Raw genomic sequence first — 26,228 nt, 5'->3', positions numbered from 1 at the left:
AAATTTGATCCATCAATAGCGAGAGTGATTGAACATCTTAGTATACAAAACCAGCTTCCTGACAACAATATTGTTTGACCTATTTTGAGTTCAAATTAAAAATATGAGGCATTATACAGCAAAAATACACAAATGGAACGATTATGGACAGATATTCCAATAAATTCCTTCAAATTTTTAAAAGAATAACATAAAAGTTATTGATCATTTAGCATGAAAATGAGGTAACACTGAGCTCCCTTTTTAGCAAATATACTGTCAAATATAAACAAAAATATCATGGTAGCAAAAGATAGATCGCAAGGCATATATTTAAACATATTCAGATCATTAATTATAAAAGATCTGGGATTCACAAGGAAAGTTATACTGATCAAAATGTTTTAACACTTCACATTCTCAGGAGGAGCTGGCATTTTGAAACTCAAAGAATCCACAAACTTAGATTTTGTAGACTCTCTTCCACCAATAGATCAGTTGCCATTTATATCATTTGATAAGATGCAATGTGACGGTGGTATTTATACAATGATATCCGGCCATATATTGATAAAGGTTTCAGGATCAGAGATCATACATCTCCCTTGCCAAACATTCAAGAAGGAAAAATGGGGGAAGTGGCACAATAGCTTTGTTTGTGTTCTTTAAAAAGGCTAAAATAAATCAAAATCAAATAAATTGTTAAATATTTGATTTTTTGTAGTTTTACCTTTTGTTAATATGGAATTTAAAATGTGACTTTCTCTATTTTGCTTTCGGGATAAGGTGTACATATATGTATTAATAAATCCAAAAAATTTTAACTGCCTTTTATTACGTAATATATGTAATAAATTGATTTTTTTTTAAAATCACCATGTGCCATCTTTTGCCAGGCACACAATTGAATAATATATGCCTCAATCTTCTTTCTGATTATTTTTTTTCTCACGATATCTCAATCAACAACTGAATTTATCATTATCTCATGCCAATATTATTGCTTGTTCAAATGTGTTCTTCAATATAAAGTGATAAAAAATTGAAAAGTTCTAAATATAAATATGTCAAAACTCAATAAAGCTTACTCAGATGCTTGTAATTTGGAACCATCAAACCTGACAGCATTCCAGTAGTCATTTCCAGTTCCAGCACGGTCACGCTAAAAAAAATAAAGGAAGAAACTGTTAAAGCCATTTCGAGAACAATTGCATGTGGTCAGCAACATTTTATGTAGAATGTAATCAAAATGTAACCTTTAAAATTACAGATAAAGTTTTTAGAAAACAGTTTTAAACTGTTAAAAGTTCTTCATTTTTAAATGACAAAATTCAAAATTGAGAAAATAAATAATAACTTTATCACTTTAATCTTTTTGACTAAGAAATCAATATAAAAAGTATAACCGGAAAAGGAAATTTTGAAAAATAAAACCAAACCTGACTAAAAACTCTTAAATGCTTTTGTTTCTAGGGGTTTTACAACACTTTCAGGTCATTTTATGCCTTGTAAGAAGTAATATAATGAAAATGTTTAAAAAACTGATGGGACTTGTTCTTAAAAGCACTCAAGAACAAGTAAGATTGAAGGCCCTGATTCGGACAGGGAACAGAAAATATATCATGCGCAATCTAGTTGTACGTCTTTATAAGACCATCTGAAAGTCCCATATTTAGTCTCTAGCACAGAATTGCTAACATGAGGGATGCTTCAATAAAATATATCCAATTGCCTTTTAAAAAATCGTTTCTTATGAAAATAAATATTTACCCGACAGCATCCCTCTTAGCAAAATATGAAATATAGCAAAATATCTTAGCCTTGTCAAAAACCAAATGGTCCCATTCCAGATCAGTGCACAAAGCCATATGAAAAGGGCAACATTTTATAGTGGGATGAAGGGAGGCAGTAAAGAAAGTTTTTAATATTTAGTACCCTCGACCCAGGGTGCAAACTAATGTTCCCCTGCCTTTAGATAATATAAATAATAACAATTCAAAACAATCATCTGAATGTGCCCTCTTCTGAGAAATGTCCCAGCCAGAACCTGAAGTAAACCCAGGTATCTCATAACAGATATAGAGGGCACCATAAACAGATAGAGGGATGAAAGAGGTGGTAAAGATGGAACTTTTTATTATTTAGTACTCCCGACCCACGGTGCACACTAATGTACCCCCCCCCCCCCCCCCCCCCCTTGTCTTTAGGGGATTTTCACCCAAAACAAATAAAAAGAATATTATTAAATCCAAATGGGATGTAGCCACAACTTACTTCACTTGAGACACGTTTTTCTGTACTGTAACCAGTATCATATTCTGAAATATTTTTTCAAAAAAGGAAATCATTTTTTGGTTTAAAAAAAACTAACAAAACAAAAACAAAAAAAAAACAAACAACAGAAACAGAAAGAATCAGATAATATAAAAAATTAGTCCTTTTCAGAGAAATATCCAAGCCAGGGCCTGAAGTAAACCCAGATGTTTCATTCTAAGTAATGGATACAGAGGGACCATAAACCCAGGGGATTAAAAGTGGCAATGAAGAAAGGTTATGGACTAAAATAATAATAATAATAATAATAATAATAATAATAATAATAATAATAATAATAATAATAATAATAATAATAATAATAATAATAATAATATCGTCTCTGTTGTCAATTGAGGCAATGTTTTCATTTGGTTATAGCCGACGTCTGAATATCCAGTCTGGGATCAAGAATCACTTTAACTTTCCTTATGGGGGCGGGTGGTGAAGGTACAAAAAAAAAAGAAAAGAAAACAGACGTCCCTAAACTCATACCGCTATGTTTTTCTTTAGTGGAAGATGTATTTACTTATATATTTTGCAAAAAATATCCAAACAACAACAATAATCCCAGAATTCACAATAAAAAAGTGAAGTTACCATATTTTTGTTAGATACCAAAGTCACAAAGTACGGCACTACTATTACCCAATACGCTTTACTTGGCTTGAAAGAAGGGCACACATTTTATTTCAACACCAAGGGCTCACACTTGTGTTTATTTCGAAGAATGATAGACCTTAAAGGACTGATATGATAAAAACACATGAAATTTATTATTTACTTTTTGCCAGTATTGCAAAACGACATAGATTTTGCAGTACAACAGTATGCAATGGAGTAAATTTCGCTAACAAAAGAAATATAAAGAGAATAGTTAAGATGACCAGGGAAAATCCATTTCAAAGCTAGTAAATGGAAACATCTTCATTTTAATTTATGGGGAATTATTTTCCTATTTTGATGGAGACAATATTTAAATGATATTGTCTTTTCAGTTTTAGATAGAATGTTCTTCAAAATAACTTGAGAAAGAGGCAAAGGAACATAAAATATTACCTTGCATTTTGTTTTGTTTTTTAAAGAACGGAACAAAAACGTAAATCAAATACACATCTTGTTATATCAGAAAAGTAAAGATGTCTGGACCTCCAACCTCTATTCATGCTTTACAACAATAGATCCACCAATTAAAAAAAAAAAAACAACAACAAAAGCGTCGAGTCAATCTGTGATGGAGTCTGATTAAGGACCATCACTTTATTGTCTGAAAATTCATAAATTATTTAGATTTGCATACATAGCATTTATGACCTGAACCAGTTTTAATTTGAGTTAAGTCATTTATTTTTCTATAGTGAGTATGTGTGAAGTTAAGAAGATTTCAAAACTAATCTTGCAGGAATTATGCAGGAGGCTCTAAGTACCTTTAATCAGATCAGAACATATCATGTATTTTACAAAAGTTTCAAAAACAGCATCGTAGTCTTAATATGTAATAATTAAATGTCGATTTTTTTTTAAAGGGGGGAGAGGGGGGGTAAGATCAATTAAATATTGTCATGTCTACTTTAGTGAGGGTCTTGATAGCTCAGTTGGTAGAGCACTTGCTTCACATGAAAAGGACTGAGGCCAAGGCTGACCAGCCTATCCACCCAGCAGTGATTGGGTAACGGGTCTATTAGATCTGGCAAAAATGTACTTTGTTATAGATTAGTTGCCTGCTATTGAAAACGGGATAGACTCCGGCTCCGACTTTTTAAAATAAACAATCATTACCACTTTTTATTTTATTAACTTGAGGGATAGATACACACACAAAAAAATCCTGTTTTTGTAAACTGGTTAGTTTTGTTAATTATTTAAGAGCCTAAGATTATGATTATCAAGGCTTTGCCTTATGATTATGATTGAGAAGAAACAATCACACACCAATTTATTTTTGTCCCTGTGTTTCTCATTATTTATAATACAAAAAACTCCCTAATGGCCCATTTAGACATACAGACTTTTCATACATGGTCCGACAAACATAGATTAGACGCCGTGGATGTGAGTCACCATGAATCGACATATGTCGACGAGAGAAGTTGCGTTTAGATGTAAAGATATTGCACATACACACCACTGCCAGGCCTGTAAATGGTTGGTGAAAAAATTGTCGGAACTTTTTGAACACATGAAAATAGACACAACAGGACAAAAATATGGACACAACACAGATATGACACGTCAATTGACTAGTCAAATCATGTCACTTTCCCCTACTTATTTATAACGAGGTCCTTATTTTATGGTACCAAAAAAAAAATCCCAATCATTTGAGGGCCCAGGTCTGAGTTAGTAAAATGAAAGGAAGAGAACAATTCCTACCCTTTTGAATGATGTGTAACTCGTGCTTGATGACACAGGAAACTGCGTATCTTCGCTCCTGTTTGTGTTAAATGTTTACGCTGATTCTTTCGTTTATTTGGATTAATTCTTATAGAAGAAGAAGAAGAAGAAGAAGAAGAAGAAGAAGAAGAAGAAGAAGAAGAAAAAGAAGAAGAAGAAGAAGAAGAAGAAGAAGAAGAAGAAGAAGAAGAAGAAGAAGAAGAAGAAGAAGAAGAAGAAGAAGAAGAAGAGGAGGTGGTGGTGCGGTCGTGTGAGAGCTTTCGAAGAAGAATATATATTTCAAAGAAAAATCATTATTTCGCATTATTTTTTTTCCGTCTTACATCCGGATGGAACCAAAGAAATATAGAGACTGAGAAATAAGAACCGGAGATATGCATGTGTGTCGGTAGCAAAATAGAGAGAAACCTTCCGGTCCGGTTCGACACACTTCTGTGCGTGTGTTATTTACTGACTAGATGTGTGTGTGTGTGAAGACGACTCGTGCAAACTTCGCGACCTCTCTCGCGCTGACTGTGGCACAGTAACCAGGCAGCGAATACACCACGTGAAGCGCGTGTAGGTGGCATGATAATATTATAGCTAACAGATAGATGGCAAGTTTTGTTATGTGTTTGATGCGACAATTGAAATTTTTTCTTTTTAAGTCGGCATTTGAAATGGAATAAAATCTATTTTTTTCGAGGAACGAAATAAAGTCTTTTATTTTCTTTTTTATTGGTTCTGTTCTTTAACGTTACGAATTTTACTTTTACTATTATTTTTTTTTTTTAAATATTAGCACTTAAGAGCAAAATCATGCTGTCGGAAATCCGACAATAGACGGAAGATTTACAGGCCTGCACTGCCACACACATACCACACAGACACCTAGACACAAATAAATAAGTGAACTTCACTCACTCAATAAAGAGAGACCCCCTTCTGCAGTTTGAAGTGAAAACTAATCACCCATGATGATCTGTCAATACGAAGACAGAAAATATCAGGCGGCTCCTGATATCAGGAGCTTGGGTGCACATCCCTCAGACGAGATTGAAATTCCTTGTTTACACGCTCAGTTTTCATGAGTTTTAGTCCATTATCCACAATTTGAAAATCCGTCAGACAATGTACGAAAAGTCTATACATCTAAATGTGCCATAAGCAGAGACGCCAACTTTAGATTTGGCTCAAAGGAATTTCAGACACCACTCGTAGGAATTTAAATGCCGAAAGAGGAATTTCCGCACACAAGAAAAAGGAATTGGAATGGTATTTAGCATTATGTTTACATATGGTATAGTTCTAAATAGATAACTGATTAGAATTATATTATAATACATAAACATATTGCCAAATACAATCCCAAAGTTTCCTTATTTCAAATGAAGTAAAGCGCCAAAACCTAATGGTAGAGATTGTAGTACTGGTGGTAGAGAGGATGATGTGGTGTTGGTGGTTGTAGTAGTAGTGGTAGTGATGATGATATGGTGGTGGTGGTGGTTGTAGTAGTAGCTGTAGTGATGATCTGGTGGTGGTATAGTGGTTGTAGTAGTTGTGGCCGTGATGATAATGATGTGGTGGTGGTTGTAGTAGTATTGGTCGTGATGATAATGTGGTGGTGGTGGTGGTTGTAGTAGCAGTGGTAGTGATGATGTGGTGGTGGTGGTGGTGGTGGTTGTAGTTGTGGTGGTAGTGATGATGATGTGATGGTGATAGTGATTGTAGTAGTAGTGGTAGTGATGATGATATGGTGGTGGCTGTAGTAGTGGTGGTAGTGATGATGATCTGATGGTGATGGTGGTTGTAGAAGTGGTGGTAGTGATGATGATGTGATGGTGGTTGTAGTATAAATTGTAGTGATGATGATGTGGTGGTTGTAGTACAAATGGTAGTGATGATGATGGGGTGGTGATGGTTGGAGTAGTAGTGGTAATGATGATGTGGTGGTGGTGGTTGTAGTAGTAGTGGTGATGTGGTTGTAGTAGAAGTGATAGTGGTGATGTGGTGGTGGCTGTAGTACTAGTGGTGGTAGTGATGATGATGAGGTGGTGGTGGTGCTTGTAGTAGTAGTGGTCGTGAGGATGTGTGGGGGTGGTTGTAGTAGTGGTGGTAGTGATGATGTTGTGGTGGTGATGGTGGTTGTAGTAGAAATGGTAGTGATGATGTGCTGGGGTGGTTGTGGTTGTAGTAGTAGTAGTAGTGGTAGTGATGATGAGGTGGTGGTTGTAGTAGTAGTGGTCGTGATGATAATGTGGTGCTGGAGGTTGTAGTAGTATGGTAGTGATGATGATGTGGTAGTGGTGGTAGTATTTGTAGTAGTATAGTAGTATAGTAGTAGTAGTAGTAGTAGTAGTAGTAGTAGTAGTAGTAGTAGTAGTAGTAGTAGTAATAGTAGGAGTTGCAGTGATGATGATGTGGTGGTGGTGCTGGTGGTGGTAGTGATGATGATGTGGTTGTAGTAGTAGTAGTAGTAATGATGATGATGTGGTGGTGGTGGTGTAGTAGTAGTGGTAGTGATGATGATGTGGTAGTGGTTGTAGTAGTAGTGGTAGTTATGATGATGTGGTGTGGTGGTTGTAGTAGAAGAGGTAAATATGATGATGTGGTGGTGGTGGTTGCAGTAGTAGTGGTAGTGATGATGATGTGATGGTGATGGTGGTTGTAGTAGTGGTGGTAGTGGTGATGGTGATGGTGGTTGTAGTAGTGGTGGTAGTGGTGATGATGTGATGGTGATGTAGTATAAATTGTAGTGATGATGATGTGGTGGTCATGGTGGTTGTAGTACAAATGGTAGTGATGATGATGTGGTGGTGATGGTGGTTGTAGTACAAATGGTAGTGATGATGATGTAGTGGTGATGGTTGCAGTAGTAGTGGTAATGATGATGTGGTGGTGGTGGTTGTAGTAGTAGTGGTGGTGGTGCTTGTAGTAGTAGTGGTAGTGAGGATGATGTGGGGGTGGTTGTAGTAGTGGTGGTAGTGATGATGATGTGGTGATGGTGGTTGTAGTAGAAATGGTAGTGATGATGTGCTGGGGTGGTTGTGGTTGTAGTAGTAGTAGTAGTGGTAGTGATGATGTGGTGGTGGTTGTAGTAGTAGTGGTCGTGATGATAATGTGGTGCTGGTGGTTGTAGTAGTAGTGGTAGTGATGATGATGTGGTAGTGGTGGTAGTATTTGTAGTAGTAGTAGTAGTAGTAGTAGTAGTAGTAGTAGTAGTAGTAGTAGTAGTAGTAGTAGTAGTAGTTGCTGTGATGATGATGTGGTGGTGGTGCTGGTGGTGGTAGTGATGATGATGTGTGTAGTAGTAGTAGTAGTAATTGATGATGTGTGGTGTGGTGTAGTAGTAGTGTGTGTATGATGATGTGGTAGTGGTTGTAGTAGTAGTGGTATATATGATGTGGTGTGGTGGTTGTAGTAGAAGAGGTAAATATGATGATGTGGTGGTGGTGGTTGCAGTAGTAGTGGTAGTGATGATGATGTGATGGTGATGGTGGTTGTAGTAGTGGTGGTAGTGGTGATGGTGATGGTGGTTGTAGTAGTGGTGGTAGTGGTGATGATGTGATGGTGATGTAGTATAAATTGTAGTGATGATGATGTGGTTGTCATGGTGGTTGTAGTACAAATGGTAGTGATGATGATGTGGTGGTGATGGTGGTTGTAGTACAAATGGTAGTGATGATGATGTAGTGGTGATGGTTGCAGTAGTAGTGGTAATGATGATGTGGTGGTGGTGGTTGTAGTAGTAGTGGTGGTGGTGCTTGTAGTAGTAGTGGTCGTGAGGATGTGTGGGGGTGGTTGTAGTAGTGGTGGTAGTGATGATGTTGTGGTGGTGATGGTGGTTGTAGTAGAAATGGTAGTGATGATGTGCTGGGGTGGTGGTGGTTGTAGTAGTAGTAGTGGTAGTGATGATGTGGTGGTGGTTGTAGTAGTAGTGGTCGTGATGATAATGTGTGCGGTGGTGTATAGTAGTGTATGATGAGATGTAGGTAGTGTGTAGTAGTAGTAGTAGTAGTAGTAGTAGTAGTAGTAGTAGTAGTAGTAGTAGTAGTAGTAGTAGTAGTAGTAGTAGTAGTAGTAGTTGCAACGATGATGATGTGGTGGTGGTGGTGGTAGTGATGATGATGTGGTGATGGTGGTTATAGTAGTAGTAGTGGTAATGATGATGATGTGGTGGTGGTGGTGTAGTAGTAGTGGTAGTGATAATGCGGTGTTGGTGGTTGTAGTAGTAGTGGTAGTTATGATGAGGTGGTGGTTGTAGTAGTAGTGGTCGTGATGATAATGTGGTGCTGGTGGTTGTAGTAGTAGTGGTAGTGATGATGGATGGTGGTAGATTTGTAGTAGTAGTAGTAGTAGTAGTAGTAGTAGTAGTAGTAGTAGTAGTAGTAGTAGTTGCTGTGATGATGATGTGGTGGTGGTGCTGGTGGTGGTAGTGATGATGATGTGGTGGTCGTGGTTGTAGTAGTAGTAGTAATGATGATGATGTGGTGGTGGTGGTGTAGTAGTAGTGGTAGTGATGATGATGTGGTAGTGGTTGTAGTAGTAGTGGTAGTTATATTGGTGTGTGGTGGTTGTAGTAGAAGAGGTAAATATGATGATGTGTGGTGGTGGTTGCAGTAGTAGTGGTAGTGATGATGAGTGATGGTGTGGTGGTTGTAGTAGTGTGGTATGGTGATGGTGATGTGGTTTGTAGTGGGGTAGTGGTGATGATGTGATGGTGATGTAGTATAAATTGTAGTGATGATGATGTGGTGTCATGTGGTTGTAGTACAAATGGTAGTGATGATGATGTGGTGGTGATGGTGGTTGTAGTACAAATGGTAGTGATGATGATGTAGTGGTGATGGTTGCAGTAGTATGCAATGATGATGTGGTGGTGGTGGTTGTAGTAGTAGTGGTGGTGGTGGTTGTAGTAGTAGTTGTAGTGGTGATGTGGTGGTGGTGGTTGTAGTAGTAGTGGTCGTGATGATGATGTGGTGCTGGTGGTTGTAGTAGAAGTGATAGTGGTGATGTGGTGGTGGCTGTAGTACTAGTGGTGGTAGTGATGATGATGAGGTGGTGGTGGTGCTTGTAGTAGTAGTGGTCGTGAGGATGTGTGGGGTGGTTGTAGTATGTGTAGTGATGAGTGTGGTGGTGATGAGTGGTTGTAGTGAAATGGTAGTGATGATGTGCTGGGGTGGTGGGTTGTAGTAGTAGTGGTAGTGATGATGTGGTGTGGTTTGTAGTAGTAGTGGTAGTGAATGTGTAGAGTGTTGAGTGGTATGTAAGTATAGTAGTAGTAGTGATAGTAGTAGTGTAGTAGTAGTAGTAGTAGTAGTAGTAGTAGTAGTAGTAGTAGTAGTTGCAACGATGATGATGTGGTGGTGGTGGTGGTAGTGATGATGATGTGGTGATGGTGGTTATAGTAGTAGTAGTGGTAATGATGATGATGTGGTGGTGGTGGTGTAGTAGTAGTGGTAGTGATAATGCGGTGTTGGTGGTTGTAGTAGTAGTGGTAGTTATGATGATGTGGTGTGGTGGTTGTAGTAGTAGAGGTAAATATCATGATGTGGTGGTGGTGGTGGTTGCAGAAGTATGTGTAGTGTAATTGATGTGTGTGTAGTAGTTTGTAGTAGTAGTTGTGGTACTGATGATGAGTTGTGGTGAGTGGTGGTGGTTGTGTGGTAGTGATGATGATTTAGGTGATGTGGTTGTGAGTAGTAGTGTAATGATGATGATTGGTTGTAATAGCAGTGGCAGTGATGATGATGTGGTGGTTGGAGGTGGGGTGGTGATGGGGTGTGTGGGTACCTTGAACAAATGACGTCACCAAATATTGACGGAAGTTGCCCGGACCCAGAATTTTTGCTCCGATGACAGAGTTTTTTCCGGTGAAACCAGAGTTTTGGCATCACTGCATGAGTATGTGAAATTAAACAGTTTGAAAAATTTCCATTCCATTGTCAATTTTTTTACGTATTGCGAAAAATAAAATTTTTAAAAATATATTGTTCTATGAGGAAAGAAATACTGTGTGGCATGCAACACATTGACATCTTTATTCTCTAATAAATCTATCTAATTTCTCAATTTTACAAAATATTTTGGATGTAAGTGTGAAACAGATGATTAACGTAAGATTTAACTCTATAATTTCTACTATTGCAGTTCCTATTACTTTTATCTAATAACTGCAGACCTAACTGAATTCATCACGAAAGGAATATTGACTTCGATGAAGCCAAGCCCTAGTATTGTCGTGGTTAAAGTAAAAATTAAAAACCACCAGAAAGGGCGAAAACAAAGTAGGATAAAAGAACCCCTCACACCCTTTTTCTACAAAAAAAAAAAGAAAAAAAAAAAAGAAGAAAAAAAAACAATAAAACAGCAAACAGTTTTGCTCATTGACTTTCGTGTTTGTAAACAGCACAGTTTGAATGTTTACAGCTGATCCACTAAGATTCACAGTTATGAAAAGTTTAAATGGATTTTTTAATAAACAACAAAGTTGCAATATCACACTTGTACAATATTCCATTAAACATAAACAAATTTGATAAAATCCAAGCACAAAATGATTAAAAACAACAAGGGACAATCAACACACAATTTGAATTTTGAAACCGGCTAGACTCCTAGTTTCGTTTATGGGCCAGTGAGTAGGCCCATAAGGAAAGGGGAAGTGACTTGGGCTATTCGACCTAGAACTTAGAACACCTAGATTATAGCAAATGATAAACTAATAGTCATCTTTTTTTTTCTTTCTAAAAACATTTCATATACTGGTAGTCATTTCGTCCACCTTTATAAAAACGAAGAAGCACATCTTAAAGATCAAAACCTGTTTAGCTTTCTTAAGGACAAATTTCAAACTGTCAAAAGAATCAATATTCACCTGACATTACAGGAGCACTTGGATGCACTCGAGGTTCAAACTGATCAGTTGAATTGACATCTTCACCATCTTCATAATCACTATCATCTGACATACCTAAATAAAGAATGTTAAGTGTAACATATATAATAAGAAATATAGAATCAAAATAAAATCAAGATTACAAAACTTACAACAATGTATGATATATTCAAATAAAAACAAACTGACATTTGCAATTATTGATTTTATTCATTCATGGATGAAAAACCATACACAGTGATGATAATAGCCATTTGTCAAAAAGTAGGAAAATGTATCAGTCCATCGGTCAAACTCAAACAAAATCATAACATAAAATGCCATGGTTTCGTATATTATATTACATCTACTGATGTATATTTATTCTTAATAGCAGAGGAATAACTTACTTTATGTAAATATTTAATGAATTGTCCTTTCCTTAGTATGATTTTTTTTTATACCTTTTATTCAAGAGATTTAAAATTAACTTTTGGTCAAAAAGCCTGAAATTATTTGTTTTTACTTTCTTTATCTTTGTTACTGTATCCGGTGGTTACAGATCTTACAAATAAGTCTTAAGTATCTTTAATAAATTAAAATTGTTAAACATTGTAAAGACAAAGGTAAAAATAGTAAACTAATACCATCTCTCTATAACCAGATGACGTTTATAAAGTTAACATGACGATTGATAGAAGAATGGTTGAGAGAGATATATGGATAAGGGAAAGATAGAAAGAGAGAAACAGAAAGAGAGAGAGGGGGGACAAAGAAAGAGTGAAAGAGAGGGAGAGTGATAAGAATGAGGAAAAAAAAAAAAAAAGAGAGAGAGAGAGAGACAGAGAGAGAGAGAGAGAGAGAGAGAGAGAGAGAGAGAGAGAGAGAGAGAGAGAGAGAGAGAGAGTAGTTTAATTGATGGGGCTTTTTTTTTTTTTCTAATTAGGGGAAAGTTATAATAATTATCTTTTTACACGGACCTATAACTGTACTACTACTCTTGTCCCATTTACAAATAAAATCTAGACTCATTTACCCCCACCCCATTCCTTTTCGACCATTCATTGCCTTTATCTCAATTTTGACATCTGGCGTCAGTTTGTCTAGACTGACGCCATAAAAATGGGAGTGTCACCAAAATTCATGCAACTGAGCACAGGTGTCAAAAATATGACACAAGACATGATAGTGATTTTTTTTTCTCGGATCCATCACTTGATCTGAGCTTTTATCAGAGGAAAATGGTTGACACGGCAAAATCAGTGGGAAAATTCTGAGAAAATCCCGGAATTCCGTAGATCCGCGGAATTTATCATCACTGCTTACAAAACAAGTTATTGCAGGACTAGGCAGCTGGAAAATCAAAAGTGATGATGCTGTACTACAAACTTCAAATTTATTTAGAACCAAACTGGAACAGAATGGCATAATTGTCTTATTCCGCTGTATTGATTTGGAAAATGTCAACTGTTACCCATAATCACCCAGAAACCTTTTTTATAAAAAGGAGGATAAGATGCAGAAAAGAGAGAAACAAAAATTAATGAAAGATGAAGAAAGAGAAGATTGAAAGAGTGGGAGAAGTGAAGACAGAGCAGGAGGTGATTAGGAGACAGGGGAGAAGAAGGGGAATGAAAAAGAGGATCAAAAGTACAAGAGTAGAAAAATTATAGAAAAAGACAGAATATGCAGTTCCACTCCTCACCTTTGCCAATATCTGTACACATAGACAGCGGCCTGCAAACAGGTTCTTCATAAATGCTGCTTTCAAGAAAATTGTAGTCAGAGGAGCCCCATGAATCCTCAGAGGCAATTGACTCCCCATATTGGGAATCCCCCGTGGTGCTATTTTGAAAGAAATAAAATTAATCATTTTTCGATCACAAACTTAGAATTATTAAAATGATTTCAATCATATTCAGAACCAGATTAAGTTTTCAAGAAAAAAAAAAAAAAAGAAAGAAAAAAAGTGAAAATCACAAGCGTCATAGGATAGTGTGGATCCATGATTTAAGATATGATCTAGCTAGAAAAAGGGTAACAATAAGGCAACTCACCAGTTGGATTTACCATTTGCTGACAACATTTCACGCTTGATTACCCTCATCCATTTCTGTTACGAGCATATATAAAAAATCCTTAAAAATATAAACGCATCTGATAAACAAATACTTATCAACATACAGTGCAACCCCTGGATAATGTCATCGTCCAGGACCGGAAAATTATGTCGTTATCCGGGGGTGTTGTTATTCCTGGGTTTTCAAGATGGCTAAAAAAGGGGGCGTGGTGAGATTGGTGAATATATAACAGTACAATGTGCAGACCAGTGCCTGAGAGAAGACACATCCCAACAAAGTTTGAACATGTATTTCTCCTGCTTACAAAAGGCATACCAGTTACGCTTTCACTCTCCAATGTGTATTGTCATTGTTTTGATTGTAAATAGTACTGGAATGCCAAATAATAAAACTAAGAATAAATCAAGTGCCAATGATACTAAACAAGAACATTGATCTAGTTTAGATTCTAATTAAAATTAAGCGATACTGCTCATGAGTTTTGAATACCAAAATTTTTATTTAAGTGCAGCACCAAAATTTACAAGTAAATTAGTAGATCCATATCTTGCAATACTAACCTCCCCCCCCCCCCCCCCCCCCCAAAAAAAAACAAACAAACAAACAAAAAAACAACTTGGAATTAACTGCAATAATATCAAATTTGGACTGATTTTTAGAGTAGCAACTGAATTTTCAAATGAAAATAACAAGAAATGAAGTGAGTAGGAAAGTATCGGAAGACAATAGAGAATAAAAATTTTCCACTGATGGGGGTTCGAACCTGCAACCTTACTGGAATGACAACTCTGCCTGGCCGTGGAGAGGGTAGCGCTAATGTCAGAGCTATCCACCACTCCAAAAAAAAAGTGGTATCAAACTCTGTGTCTATCTTGAACCATTTTCCCTGACTTATTGAGGTCATGGGTTCAACACACAAGCGCTGCGAAGTTTGTTAGCCAGCATTTAAGTTTAATAGCCATATTCTCAACACAAACATATAACATGGAAATGATTGAGACATTGAGTAAGCTCTGGTAATAAGGGTGAATTCTAATTTTAAAAAGTGAGCTGAGCAGGCACTCTGACAGTAGCACTACGCTGTCCTCTGCCAGGCGGAATTGTCGTACCAGAAAGGTCGAGCCCCCTTCACCGTGAAATTTTTTTATTCTCTATTGTCTTTTGGCACTTTCAACATAAGTGTCTGCTCCACTCAACTTTTCCCAAATGAAAATAATAAAAAGAAAGAGGCTGTTATTGTTTTCCACACTATTCCAACATATCATAAGACTAGAAATATCTATAGTTGACCCACTGGACACGGCATAGCCTGATATCAGTTAACCTCCACTGCCTCAGACAGGTGGCTAACAGGGAAAATTAATGAACCCTTGAGAGTTCCATCCACTGATAAACTTCTTTTGCTGTGGTTCCATATGCTCTAGTGTTGTTTCCACGCAGTGTAGTAAACATGTGTTCTGATTGGTCGGTAACAAAGCGATCTCATTGGGAGGAAAAAAATAGGGTTTCTTATTGGTTAAGAGTATGAGACAAAACGATAGTTGGGTATCAAGCATTGGCATCAACTGTTGATTATTGTTATAACGATGCCGCTAAACAGGGGTTTTATTAAAATGTATGTCACTATTTTGGGTTTTTTAATACTAATAACATATATTTTAAAAATCGGGACCAGAGGTCAATGTCGCTGTCCAGGGATTGTCGTTATTTAGGGGTGTCATTATCCACAGGTTGCACTGTATTAATATTAATAAGTAAAGTCAATTCAATTTAACTCGGGGTTCAGACATTATATATACCTACTTGAAAATTTCAAATTCAGTAAGAAATACAAAATTCATCAGTAATTAATGGTCAAATTTCAGTAATACTAAAGCAAACAAAAATAATGATAGATATACCCTTTTATATATGTAAAATAAACTTACCATGTTATATAGGCCTACTATTTGCCAATGGCCCCGCGATAATAATAATATGCTTATTGATGACCTACTTTCGACACTGCACTGTGTCTACGGGTAAAGTTTCCATGTCGAGTCGATGACGTCACTCATCGCCAGCCAACGAGGCATTGGGATTTTTTATTGTAGCATGCGGTAAATAATGAAAAAAAAAAAATTTTTAATTTAACGTTGCGACCATTTGTATCAGTAATATTTCTTCAATTTCCGAAAGTCCGTAATTGTCCTTACACTTCCGTAACAATTTCGGACGGTCCGTAATAATAGGCAGGTATGCATTATACAACTCAAAGCAGTTCTCTGCCCAGACGTTTCTAATTCAGATTTTGACAATGGAGATGTGTTTGCTAAGTAATTTTATCAAACATAGAAGTAAAAATAATAATTTTAAAATCTCATACTTTCTAAAGAACAGTCTGTGGAATTTATCATTTGATCAACATCAGAGTAATTACAAAATAACTTGCTGTTCTGAGATTCTGTTTGTAATAATTGTTTTGTTGTTAGGAGGTTGACAGTACATGCATCCATTTTTTAATATTCCAGCACCAAAAAAAAGGGAAGATGATGGGATAGTCAAAAGATGTCATATGTGGAGTTTAGCTGCGGACAAAAATGCCGGATAAAAGAGAAGACTTCAAGAGAGAAAAATGTGCATAGATTTTTTTTTTTTTAATCGTCAAAGAATAAGAGTACTGAGACTTTTTAACTATAAAAATTTTAGATAGATCATGTTAACAGACTCCTTGCATCACTAAACCTCAAAGTATTTTTATTTATTGACTTGGTGATCACAAATCAAGAATGTAATATATTGAGACTATAGCCAAATTCATTGGGGAATTAAGGGAAAGGTCATGTTTTTTTCAGCTGTTTCACTTACAATCATATCCTTTTCAGAAGAAGCAGAGAAATACAGAGAATGAAATTTGGGTTGGATATGTTCAAGCTTAAATGCCCACACTACATCCTTCACTTTAACTCGAGGTGCTCGACAAATTCTGAAAAAAAAAATTGTCATTAACAAACTCTTATCATCTTACAGACACATTAAAAAAGGTTTATTGAAAATTTCAAAAGTTTTATTTCAGTAGATCTAAAAAATAATAAAACCAACTGTGGCCTCATTACATTACAAAAATTAATTTTCTAATAGAATTACTTTACTTGATACATTATTAATAATAAGAATAATGATGAACATTTATACCGCGCATCTACCCCTAAATAAACAGAGGGCTCTGAGCGCACTACAATAGGTTTTTGGATAAACTACCACTTATAGATATATAATTATAATTGAGGTTTATATAGCGCAATTTCCACTAAATGTGCTCAAAGCGATTATACATGCATAAACCCAACCATCTATCCATTCATCCATGCATAGATACACACACTCACACCCACACACACATACATACAAGATGACACTACAACAATATCCTATTCACTGCAGAGACCCTAATAATCACAACCCTCACAACTTGCACAACTGCCTCTCTCTTGTTAATATTGTAAGAATGAAAGAAAGAGAGAAAGCCGGGTAAGGAATAGAGAAATTAAAAAAAAAAAAAAAAAAGAGCAATAATAAACATAATGATCTGATTTATTTCATTTTTAATTGTTTGTGTGTTTTTTGCAAATCTTATGGAATTTGACTTGGAATACATGTCTTGATGTCTAAGGCCAATTTTTAAACAACTAAAATATTTTCAAAAGTTTTTGTTTTGTTTTTCAATTAACCAAAGTTCGATGTCCTCTTTCTTTTATTCATTAATATATTACTTGAACTGACTAGTGCCCAAGACAAAGTAGAATTTTTTCTTTCTTTTTCCTCATAGTTTACTGGAGATTGATAAGGAAGAGGCAGTATCCCCCATCTCAGTCTACTGGCTTAAAATTTTAAACGTACACAATAAATGGAAGTGATATATCTGTTAATCTCAGAAAATTTAAGAGCTGTAGTCCATTTTATTGACGAGCATTATGAACGCATTTTATTCTTATTTTTCGATGACATTACAGTTTATGAATTATTAAGTGATATAGGTTGAATTTGAACATATTAAATTTAAAGTGTAGAATTTAAGGCACTTACCTATTGAAACCATAGAAAGATATGGCCCCAGAGGGTTTTTTAGCAGTTTCACTCGAATAATAATATAGGCACTGGTTTGCAACAATCACATACATTTGAGGCCCTGGATTTAAATAAAGATGTATATGCAAAAAATTTCTAACTATTTTGACAAAAACCATACATTAAAGAAAACATCCAATTGTTTTTGTTTTGTTTTTCCAAACTTGTCTAAATAAACATTTTAATTGTTATTGTAAAATGTGTGAAATCAACATCATAATCACAATTTAACCTTAAATATATGCAACCTTTCTACGTTGAATTTGAATTTATAAGTTTCTTATTGAAATAAAAAGTCATAAGCTTCAAGGGGGTTTTGAATCTTAAAACTTACAATTCATGGTGATTATTTTGTTTCTGAGAGCCCTTTTACGAAGCCATCCATTCATAACAATGTTAGGTGTACATAAAAGCTCTTGGCAACCTTGAATGATAAAGAAATCAGTGCATTAATTTTATAGACCAGGCATATTGAATTAAATAATTACGGCTACATTAAAATATAATCGTAAATCATTTTTATTCTTCTCGTCATTAACAAATGAACAGACAGAAAAAAATAAAATCGGTATTACAGTCAATGTCCTACTCAAAAATCTAACTTGGAGGAGAATGAGCCTGATTATTGCCACAACATGCTTGAGTAAAAAATTCTAGCCCAACTGCATCTCCCAAACCCAAATAATTTATTATGAAAAATTTCCATGATATTTATCTGTCCTCAAATTATCTATGACTATGTAATTGCATCTGAGTGTTTTCCTATTGGAAGGGATTGTGTGCTGGTGACCATGTGAAACTTCAGAGGGCTTCAGGCCTTGCACAGGAATAGATTACTGCTGTCTTCTACGTTTGTGCCTTTGATTACTTTTTCTTAAGTACTTGTTACACAAGCGTAGTCCAGACACTTAACTCTAAATCTATATATCTGTCCTTATGTGTTATGTACCACCCTCCTTTTCTCAAGATCTGAAATATCCTCAAAGTGTTGCAAACTGTTCAACTTCAAAAATAAAATCAACTTCAGCTTTCTCCTATTGAAATTTAAAAAAAACACGTATACTTATAATAAATTAAGACACAGTTATATTGAAAGTGAATTTATTATGAAAAATAATGATTTAGTCATCTTTGTGAAGAAAAGGGTTCCTTACAATCTATCTATCTATCTATCTATCTATCTATCCATTATTATCATTATTATTATTATTATTATTATTATTATTATTATTATTATTATTATTATTATTATTATTATTATTATTATTATTATTATTATTATTATTATTACTGTTGTTGACTTATTGATCTTATAATTCATTTACTAATTTTATGAGTTAATTCCCTTATGCTCTGTGAGCTCTCCTTGTTTTTGAATTAATAAAAGAAAGCTACTTGCGATTCCCTTTCTGTCGTGTTTCCTCCAAGAACAAAAACAAGGGTTGTTGAGTCTTTTATATAGATGTAGAATATAATCCAAGATAATATTCCTTTTAATTACCATCTCTACCACCATCAAACTTAAACATGGCCTCAACTGGTTATGGGCCCAGGTACTGCCTGTATTTCAACGGTGATGAACAAAAATTCGACCTTTGGAAGGTGAAGTTTATGGGTTATCTTAGACTACAAAAATTGCACGATACCAATGATGATGTAAACATAGATGTAAACAAAAATGCAGAAATCTTTGCTGAATTAGTACAATGTTTAGACGATCGTAGTCTATCTCTGATTATTCGAGACGCACAAGATGATGGCCGGAAATCAATGTACATCTTAAGAAACCATTACAGACCTAAGGTTAAACCACGAATAATCACCCTATACACAGAACTCACTTCACTGCTAAAACAATCTGATGAAACCGCGACTGATTATATCATAAGAGCTGAAACAACAGCAGCATCACTCTGTGAAGCCGGAGACAATATTAGTGATGGATTACTGGTGGCCATGACTCTGAAAGGCCTACCAGGAACCTACAAACCTTTCGTAACAGTAATTACTCAGAAAGATGATCCTCTTACTTTCTCTGAATTTAAGACAGCATTAAGAAACGATGAAGACACTGAAAACGTTAGTGAAAACTTCAAATCTAGCTCAATTTTGGCATTTGAAAAACTTCAGATCAGAACACCTACAAGTTCAAAGAGAGAAAAAGACCAGAGAAAAGAAACAAAAATCAAACAACATGAATCTCATCCACATTGGTGTAGTGTATGTCGAAATTCCACACATGATACAAAATGTTGTCGCAAAAATAAGCCAAAATCATCACATCAACAACGTTGGTGCAGGCATTGTAAATCTCCGTCACATGATACCGAGTTTTGTCGAAGCCATGCAAAATCGATGAGTGACTGAGACACCCAAAATGATACAGTGAATGGACATTCATTTTCATTTAGAATATCTGAATATGTGAACTGTGAAGGAGCTAACGCATAGGCACAAATAAATTCTCTCTTAGTGGACAGCGGGGCATCATCCCATATTATCACCGACAAATCAAAATGTTTCAAATTCTCAGAAAAATTCAACCCTACGCAAAAGCATACTGTCGAATAAGTAGATGGTAGCTGAGCTGACAACCTCGTAGAAAATATTGGTGATGCCAGCATTCTTATCGCAGATGCAAACGGAACAACGTATAAAATCGCACTCCGAAATGCCCTCTACATTCCATCGTTCAAACAGGACATTTTCTCAGTGAAAGCAGCAACGGAACACGACGCTGAGGTTATTTTCAGGAAAAGCTCCTCAAATCTCTCCATAAAAGGGACAGTTCCCAATAACACAAGTTGGGAATCTTTACTTCCTAAAATCAATAATCTCCAGTGACAAAAATACTCAATCGTCCACACGTACCCTTAGGGATTGGCACAACACCCTAGGGCACTGCAACATTCGAGATTTATTTTTGCTACAGAAAGTCGTTGACGGTATGAAAATTTCTGATACCAATGCTCACAAGGAATTCGAGTGTGAAACCTGTATTCTCGGAAAAATTACAAATCAAGTTAACAAAAATCGTAGACAGAAAGCAAATGAGCCTTTAGCTTTGGTTCACCTTGACCTTGCAGGTCCCGTAGAGCCAATTGGATATAATAATTTTCGATACGCTCTTGTTTGTGTAGATGACGTTACCGGTCTTTCTTGTGTTTACTTATTGAAAAACAAGGCCGACGCAATTACTGGATTTAAAGCATTCTTAAGTGACATGGCCCATGTGGCCATATGCTTTGATGTGTTCTTCCTTTATTAGAAATCAATGTTATAATGCCAGACTGTGGCCATATGCTTTGATGTGTTCTTCCATTATTAGAAATCAATGTTATAATGCCAGACTGTCAGGGACTCCTCTTGAAGCTATGACTGACAAAAAAACAAACCTAATGAAAATGCACATTTTTCGCCAAACTTGCTTTGCAATGGTTCAAAATCCCAAAAAGCTGTCAGACTGTGCTGAGAGAGGAATCTTTGTCGGTTACGACAAACATAGTCCTGCATACCTACATTATTTTCCTCAAACTAAAATTGTAAAAGGAGTAAGAAATGTGAAATTCACAAACAGTGGTGAAACTAAAAATTTGTATGACAAGCAAAACATTGGCGACAACAGTTTTGACGAGGAACAAGATCTTAGACATGAACAGAGTGCTGATCCAAATCCAAATCAAAATGATTCTGATAATGATAATCATGAGTCTGTGACAATTGTTTCGGACAATGACAAAACCAATGAAACAAATGAATTACCAAATTCCAATACCAAAAGCACTAGACAAAGAACTAAACCAAAATACTTGGATGATTAGGTGACTGATAATGAGTTTTATGATGAATGTGAAACTATGCAGTGTATTATACACTATTGTTATACTCTTTCCTCTTCCAAAGTACCCATTTCTTATCCTGAGGCTTTAAAAAGCCCAGACGCTCAAAAATGGCAGAAAGCCATGAAAGAAGAAATAGTAGCACTTGAAGACAATGACACATGCCAGTTAGTCCCACTCCCTGAAAACAGGAAGACAGTTGGAGGAAAATGGGTTTATACTATCAAAACTGATAAAGATGACAACAATGTCTATAAGGCAACATATGTGGCAAAAGGATATAGCCAGATTAAAGGTGTAGATTATCATGACACATTCTCCCCTACTGCTAACATGACTTCTGTAAGAATGGTATTGCAAGTTGCAGCACAAAATTATTATTATTATTATTATTATTATTATTATTATTATTATTATTATTATTATTATTATTATTATTATTATTATTATTATTATTATTATTATTATTATTAATTATTATTGTTATTATTATCATCACCATCATTTATTATCATTATTATTATTATTACAAGAAATGCTCCAATTAAATTCTGGATTAGAGATGAATCGAATGCACAATAATTGACCTATGATGAATATCATGACGTGCTTACTTACTTACTATCTAGCATCGTCCTCATTGACGTTGGCTGCTTGCACTCTGCGATGACAAAAGTCTGCCCATTTCCTTAGTTTGTTGATGGATCACATAACTCTCTTCCATTATCTCTGTCCATTCTAGGATGTTATTTATTTAACCAGGCCAATGTCTTCCCCTTCTTTGTTTGCCCTCCATTTTCCCCTGTACCATGACGTGCACTCTTAACTATAAATCGCATTTTGTTTGTACTCCAACATGGAGTTTTGCTTTGTTAACATCAAAAATTGAAACTCACCACATGCCTATTTGTGTTACAAAAACGTCTGTTGACAAAAATATTCTAAATTCTACAATAGTATGTCATCAGTGCAAAATATGCACCATTTGTCACTGTCAGGTAAATATTTTATTTTGCACTTGAAATTAGACTGAGAAAATTTATATCCATTGACAAATACAACAATACAAAAATACAAATGATATTCCAAAAATTTGAAGATAATGATAAACTGAAAGTAACTCTTTACCTATTTGGAAGCCCTCTGGCCTCTTTAAACAAACATGTGTAATTCTATTATGTATGATATTGAATCACATTCTATACTTACTGCAGTCCAGTGGCTTTTTCACACCTAAAATACCAATGGAATAGTCTTTGCTTGAAGCCATTATCTAAAATGGATAAATGAAAAGAAAAAATATTTCTCTTTAGATCAGAACTATTTCATTGCCTAGAATCCTACTCCTACAAGGCATAATTATTACCTTGCATCTGATTTAATATTTCTTCTTTTTTTTTTTAGATTGCAACATTAAACCATATTTGTACTGTCCAATACTCAAATGAGAGAATGTTGACCATTTGTTTCGCCCAATAGATTTTTAAAAAACATTTTAATAATAAAAAAAATATTCTCTTAATTCATCCTCTTGGGAAATTTTTCTTTTAAAAAAGTCAGTTTCTTAATATTACTCACTAAAATATGAAAAATTAGAATTACAGATACAATGTAGATTCTGACTTACAGCGTCTCTTCTTCTAAATATGACAAGCAGTAACTGGATTGGAAATAATGATAGAAAACTTCTGGCCCAATGTTGAGTACAGTCAGTGACTGGATTGGAAACAATGATAGAAAACTTATGGCCTCAGCACTATGTAGCAATGTTGAGTGCAGTCAGTGACTGAATTGGAAACAATGATAGAAATTCTCTAGCCCTAGCACTATTTGGCAATGTTGAGAACAGTCAGTGGCTGGATTGGAAACAATCATAGAAAACCTCTGGCCCTAGCACTATTCCCTTTACACATATTGCCCACCGAAAGCATGACTAAGTAGTTATAAGCAGTTGCGGTTATTGTAAGAGTGCAGTGTAAATGTTGCTGCTCGAAGCTCGAAGAAATAAATAACAATGTGAAATTGAATGTATGCTCCACATTATCTGTTTTCGTTTATAAAATTGAAGCTTACATTCAATTTCACATTGTTATTCATTTGTAAGAGTGCAGAAACTTGTTATTGAATGGAAATTTAGTTTCAAATGGTACTTTGGAGGAATAAATGAAGAACTATGAAGTGCATTGGACATCCTGAATCCTTGGGAATGCTCTATTCTATGCTTGCATTTATTTCACTTTTAATACCTCTAGATAAAAGAAAGAAACGAACTGGGCAGTACAGGGTTCCACTCCCGGTAATGTCATTTTTACCATTGAATTGTACCCATGTTTGATAACCATTTTAGCTATTATAAATAGTGAATGACATAATCAGTCGGATGGTGAAAGGGTTTGAACTGAGATATTGCCAAGTTTAGTTAGAAGGTAAATTTTTATCATAAGTGAGTTCTTGTCATAAATGATTAAATCAACCCTATTTTTCCATCTTCAGGAAATATCAAAGCTTAATTTCAATTTTAAATATTTTTTACAGCTAATCAAGTTGAAAAAGTATGAAATTTGAGAAAAGTTGGAATACCTTTCCCATACATCTGAACATAACTTCATGAAAAATCACCCGATTTACTTCAAATAAAGGTTAAAATGCTCTGGTGAGCATATTCTTTCAGAAAATGCAAAAAAATGCAATCCAAAATTTTCACCTTCCGACTGATTATGTCATGCACCGATACATATTGGTAATTGATTGCTAATATGTGCATTTATATTATAATACTACTGAATAAAATAAGATTTCTGATGCACAGTACACAAAATGCTATAACCTACTTTTTTCCCAAAAATCCCTTTGGAGTGGAGAATGAATATGAGTAATTGCCAAATAAGAAAGCTGAAAACTTACTTGTCAATGGATAGTATTTTGAAGTTGCGATATCTTAAAAATAATGAACATTCAAATACTACTCAAAGAAGCAAAGTTGAAGCAAGTTAGGAACAAACAATCCAATATTAAAGTTTGGAGTTGCATTTGGAAGGAGTTACTGCCCTTGTGGAATATAATTTTGAGGATGAGTACCAACATTTACTGTTTTTGTTTCAATTTTGAGCTTAATTTCCTCTGTATTACCTCCCTTGATGACTAAATCAGGTTCAAGTGCCTTTTTCGCAAGTAAGAAAAAATGAAAAAATTGATAACAATACTTAAGAAACAAATAACTCAGAAAGATATATTGAACTTCAAGATGATGTCAGATTTTAGAGAGGAAAATGTAAGAATAAAAATCTGAATAACTTCTGCCTCATGTGTCCAATACATCTTTCATGAGCTTTTAGCAACGTTTTTTAGCATTTGTGTTATGAATCCTCGATCGGAATCAACAAGACGTCTTTGTCGTCTAACGTGACAAAAGGTGCATTAATTAAATTACCACATCTAAAGTACTTACATGCTACTACACAATAACAAGGGACCTTAAAGATAAAAACAATGCTCCAATGCTTCTACACTGCCTGTCATTTAATGTTACTTGAGTAAAAACAATGTTAAATCAAAAGTTGTAAATTCACATACAACAATTTGATGAGGAAATGGTGGTGTCATAACAGTCTTGAGTGTGTTATGAACAAAAACAAACATCTCTATTAAAATGTTGCTTTAACATCCTATCTCCTTCATGAACAATCCATACTTTTCATTCCCGTCTCCTGTGATTAAGATGAATGTCATTTCCTTCATCTTATACTTAATTCAATGGGACAAGTTTGGTAACATTGGGTCCAGTCACAATGCTTGTGCAAATACCAGGTCAAACATTGCTGGGTCATTGATACTGTGAGTGTGTTGTGAACAAAATAACCCTGATTGAAACATCAAGTTTGTATTTTATAACCAATGTGTTAATAATTCATAAATTTTACACAAATTTAATAATATTAAAAAGAATTGTAGGCATTTTGTTTAAACTAAGAATCACAAACGTGGAATCATTGGTAATATAAACACATGTGGAGCTGCATACACAATACAGTATTAAATATCTGTCGTCAATTGATGCAGTAAGTGTAACGATACAATGTTATGATATAATTTCATCACTAAGTACTTGTTGTGAATGAAAGTTATTGTGTATTCAAGTATCTTAAATTGTATCATCTATCTAATGTAGTATCGTTCATAACTAGCATCTGTTCTACTGGCTACCTTGTTGGGAGTCATTCTGTATCCAACCATCACCCTGTATACATGTACCTTATGTAAAGTTATTTAATAAATGTTCTTTACTATAACTATCTGGTTTATTGATTAGTGGAATAATACATCTAATCAATTCATGATCTAAGACAACAGCATTACTATTAATGGGGACAAATTAAAATCTAATCATAAAAGGCCCGGGTTGAAAGATACAAAGACTGTGTTGGTAAAGGTAACGACCAAGACATTCTGAATGGGTATCTATCAGTCGCGTTACAGACAGGTTTTGATACACCAATGACTGTGTGTTAGAGATATTCTCTCAGTTTTTATTGGTGGGACAAATTTAAATTCATACATTTTGAATATTATTTATCCATAACATTCAACATAACATCAAATGATAGTGCCATGAAATAGGGAGAAAATACCTCATTGAACACAACTGAATTGATTAATGAA

General features: G+C 35.0%; 1 protein-coding gene across 2 annotated transcripts in view; it reads right to left on the bottom strand.

Moving 5' to 3' along the window:
* Nucleotides 1-26,228, bottom strand: part of LOC144965261 (uncharacterized) — a 34,623-nt gene that overhangs the window by 6,858 nt on the left and 1,537 nt on the right. For both annotated transcript variants that reach the window (XM_078900409.1, XM_078900410.1), the window contains exons 2-10: nt 22,779-22,842; nt 18,065-18,154; nt 17,689-17,791; nt 16,471-16,588; nt 13,600-13,655; nt 13,248-13,387; nt 11,543-11,638; nt 2,254-2,297; nt 1,068-1,141 (exon numbers count right to left, since the gene is read on the bottom strand). In XM_078900409.1, coding sequence (XP_078756535.1) covers nt 1,068-1,141; nt 2,254-2,297; nt 11,543-11,638; nt 13,248-13,387; nt 13,600-13,655; nt 16,471-16,588; nt 17,689-17,791; nt 18,065-18,154; nt 22,779-22,839 — 782 coding nt within the window. In that variant the 5' untranslated portion in view covers nt 22,840-22,842. The remainder of the gene's footprint in view (nt 1-1,067; nt 1,142-2,253; nt 2,298-11,542; nt 11,639-13,247; nt 13,388-13,599; nt 13,656-16,470; nt 16,589-17,688; nt 17,792-18,064; nt 18,155-22,778; nt 22,843-26,228) is intronic.

Source organism: Berghia stephanieae, chromosome 2 (assembly GCF_034508935.2).
Source record: "Berghia stephanieae isolate SIO BIC M18660-M18661 chromosome 2, UCSD_Bste_1.3, whole genome shotgun sequence".
Taxonomy (NCBI): Eukaryota; Metazoa; Mollusca; class Gastropoda; order Nudibranchia; family Aeolidiidae; genus Berghia; species Berghia stephanieae.
The sequence above is the reverse complement of the archived record's forward strand: the minus strand, read 5'-3'. Positions and strand labels throughout refer to the sequence as shown.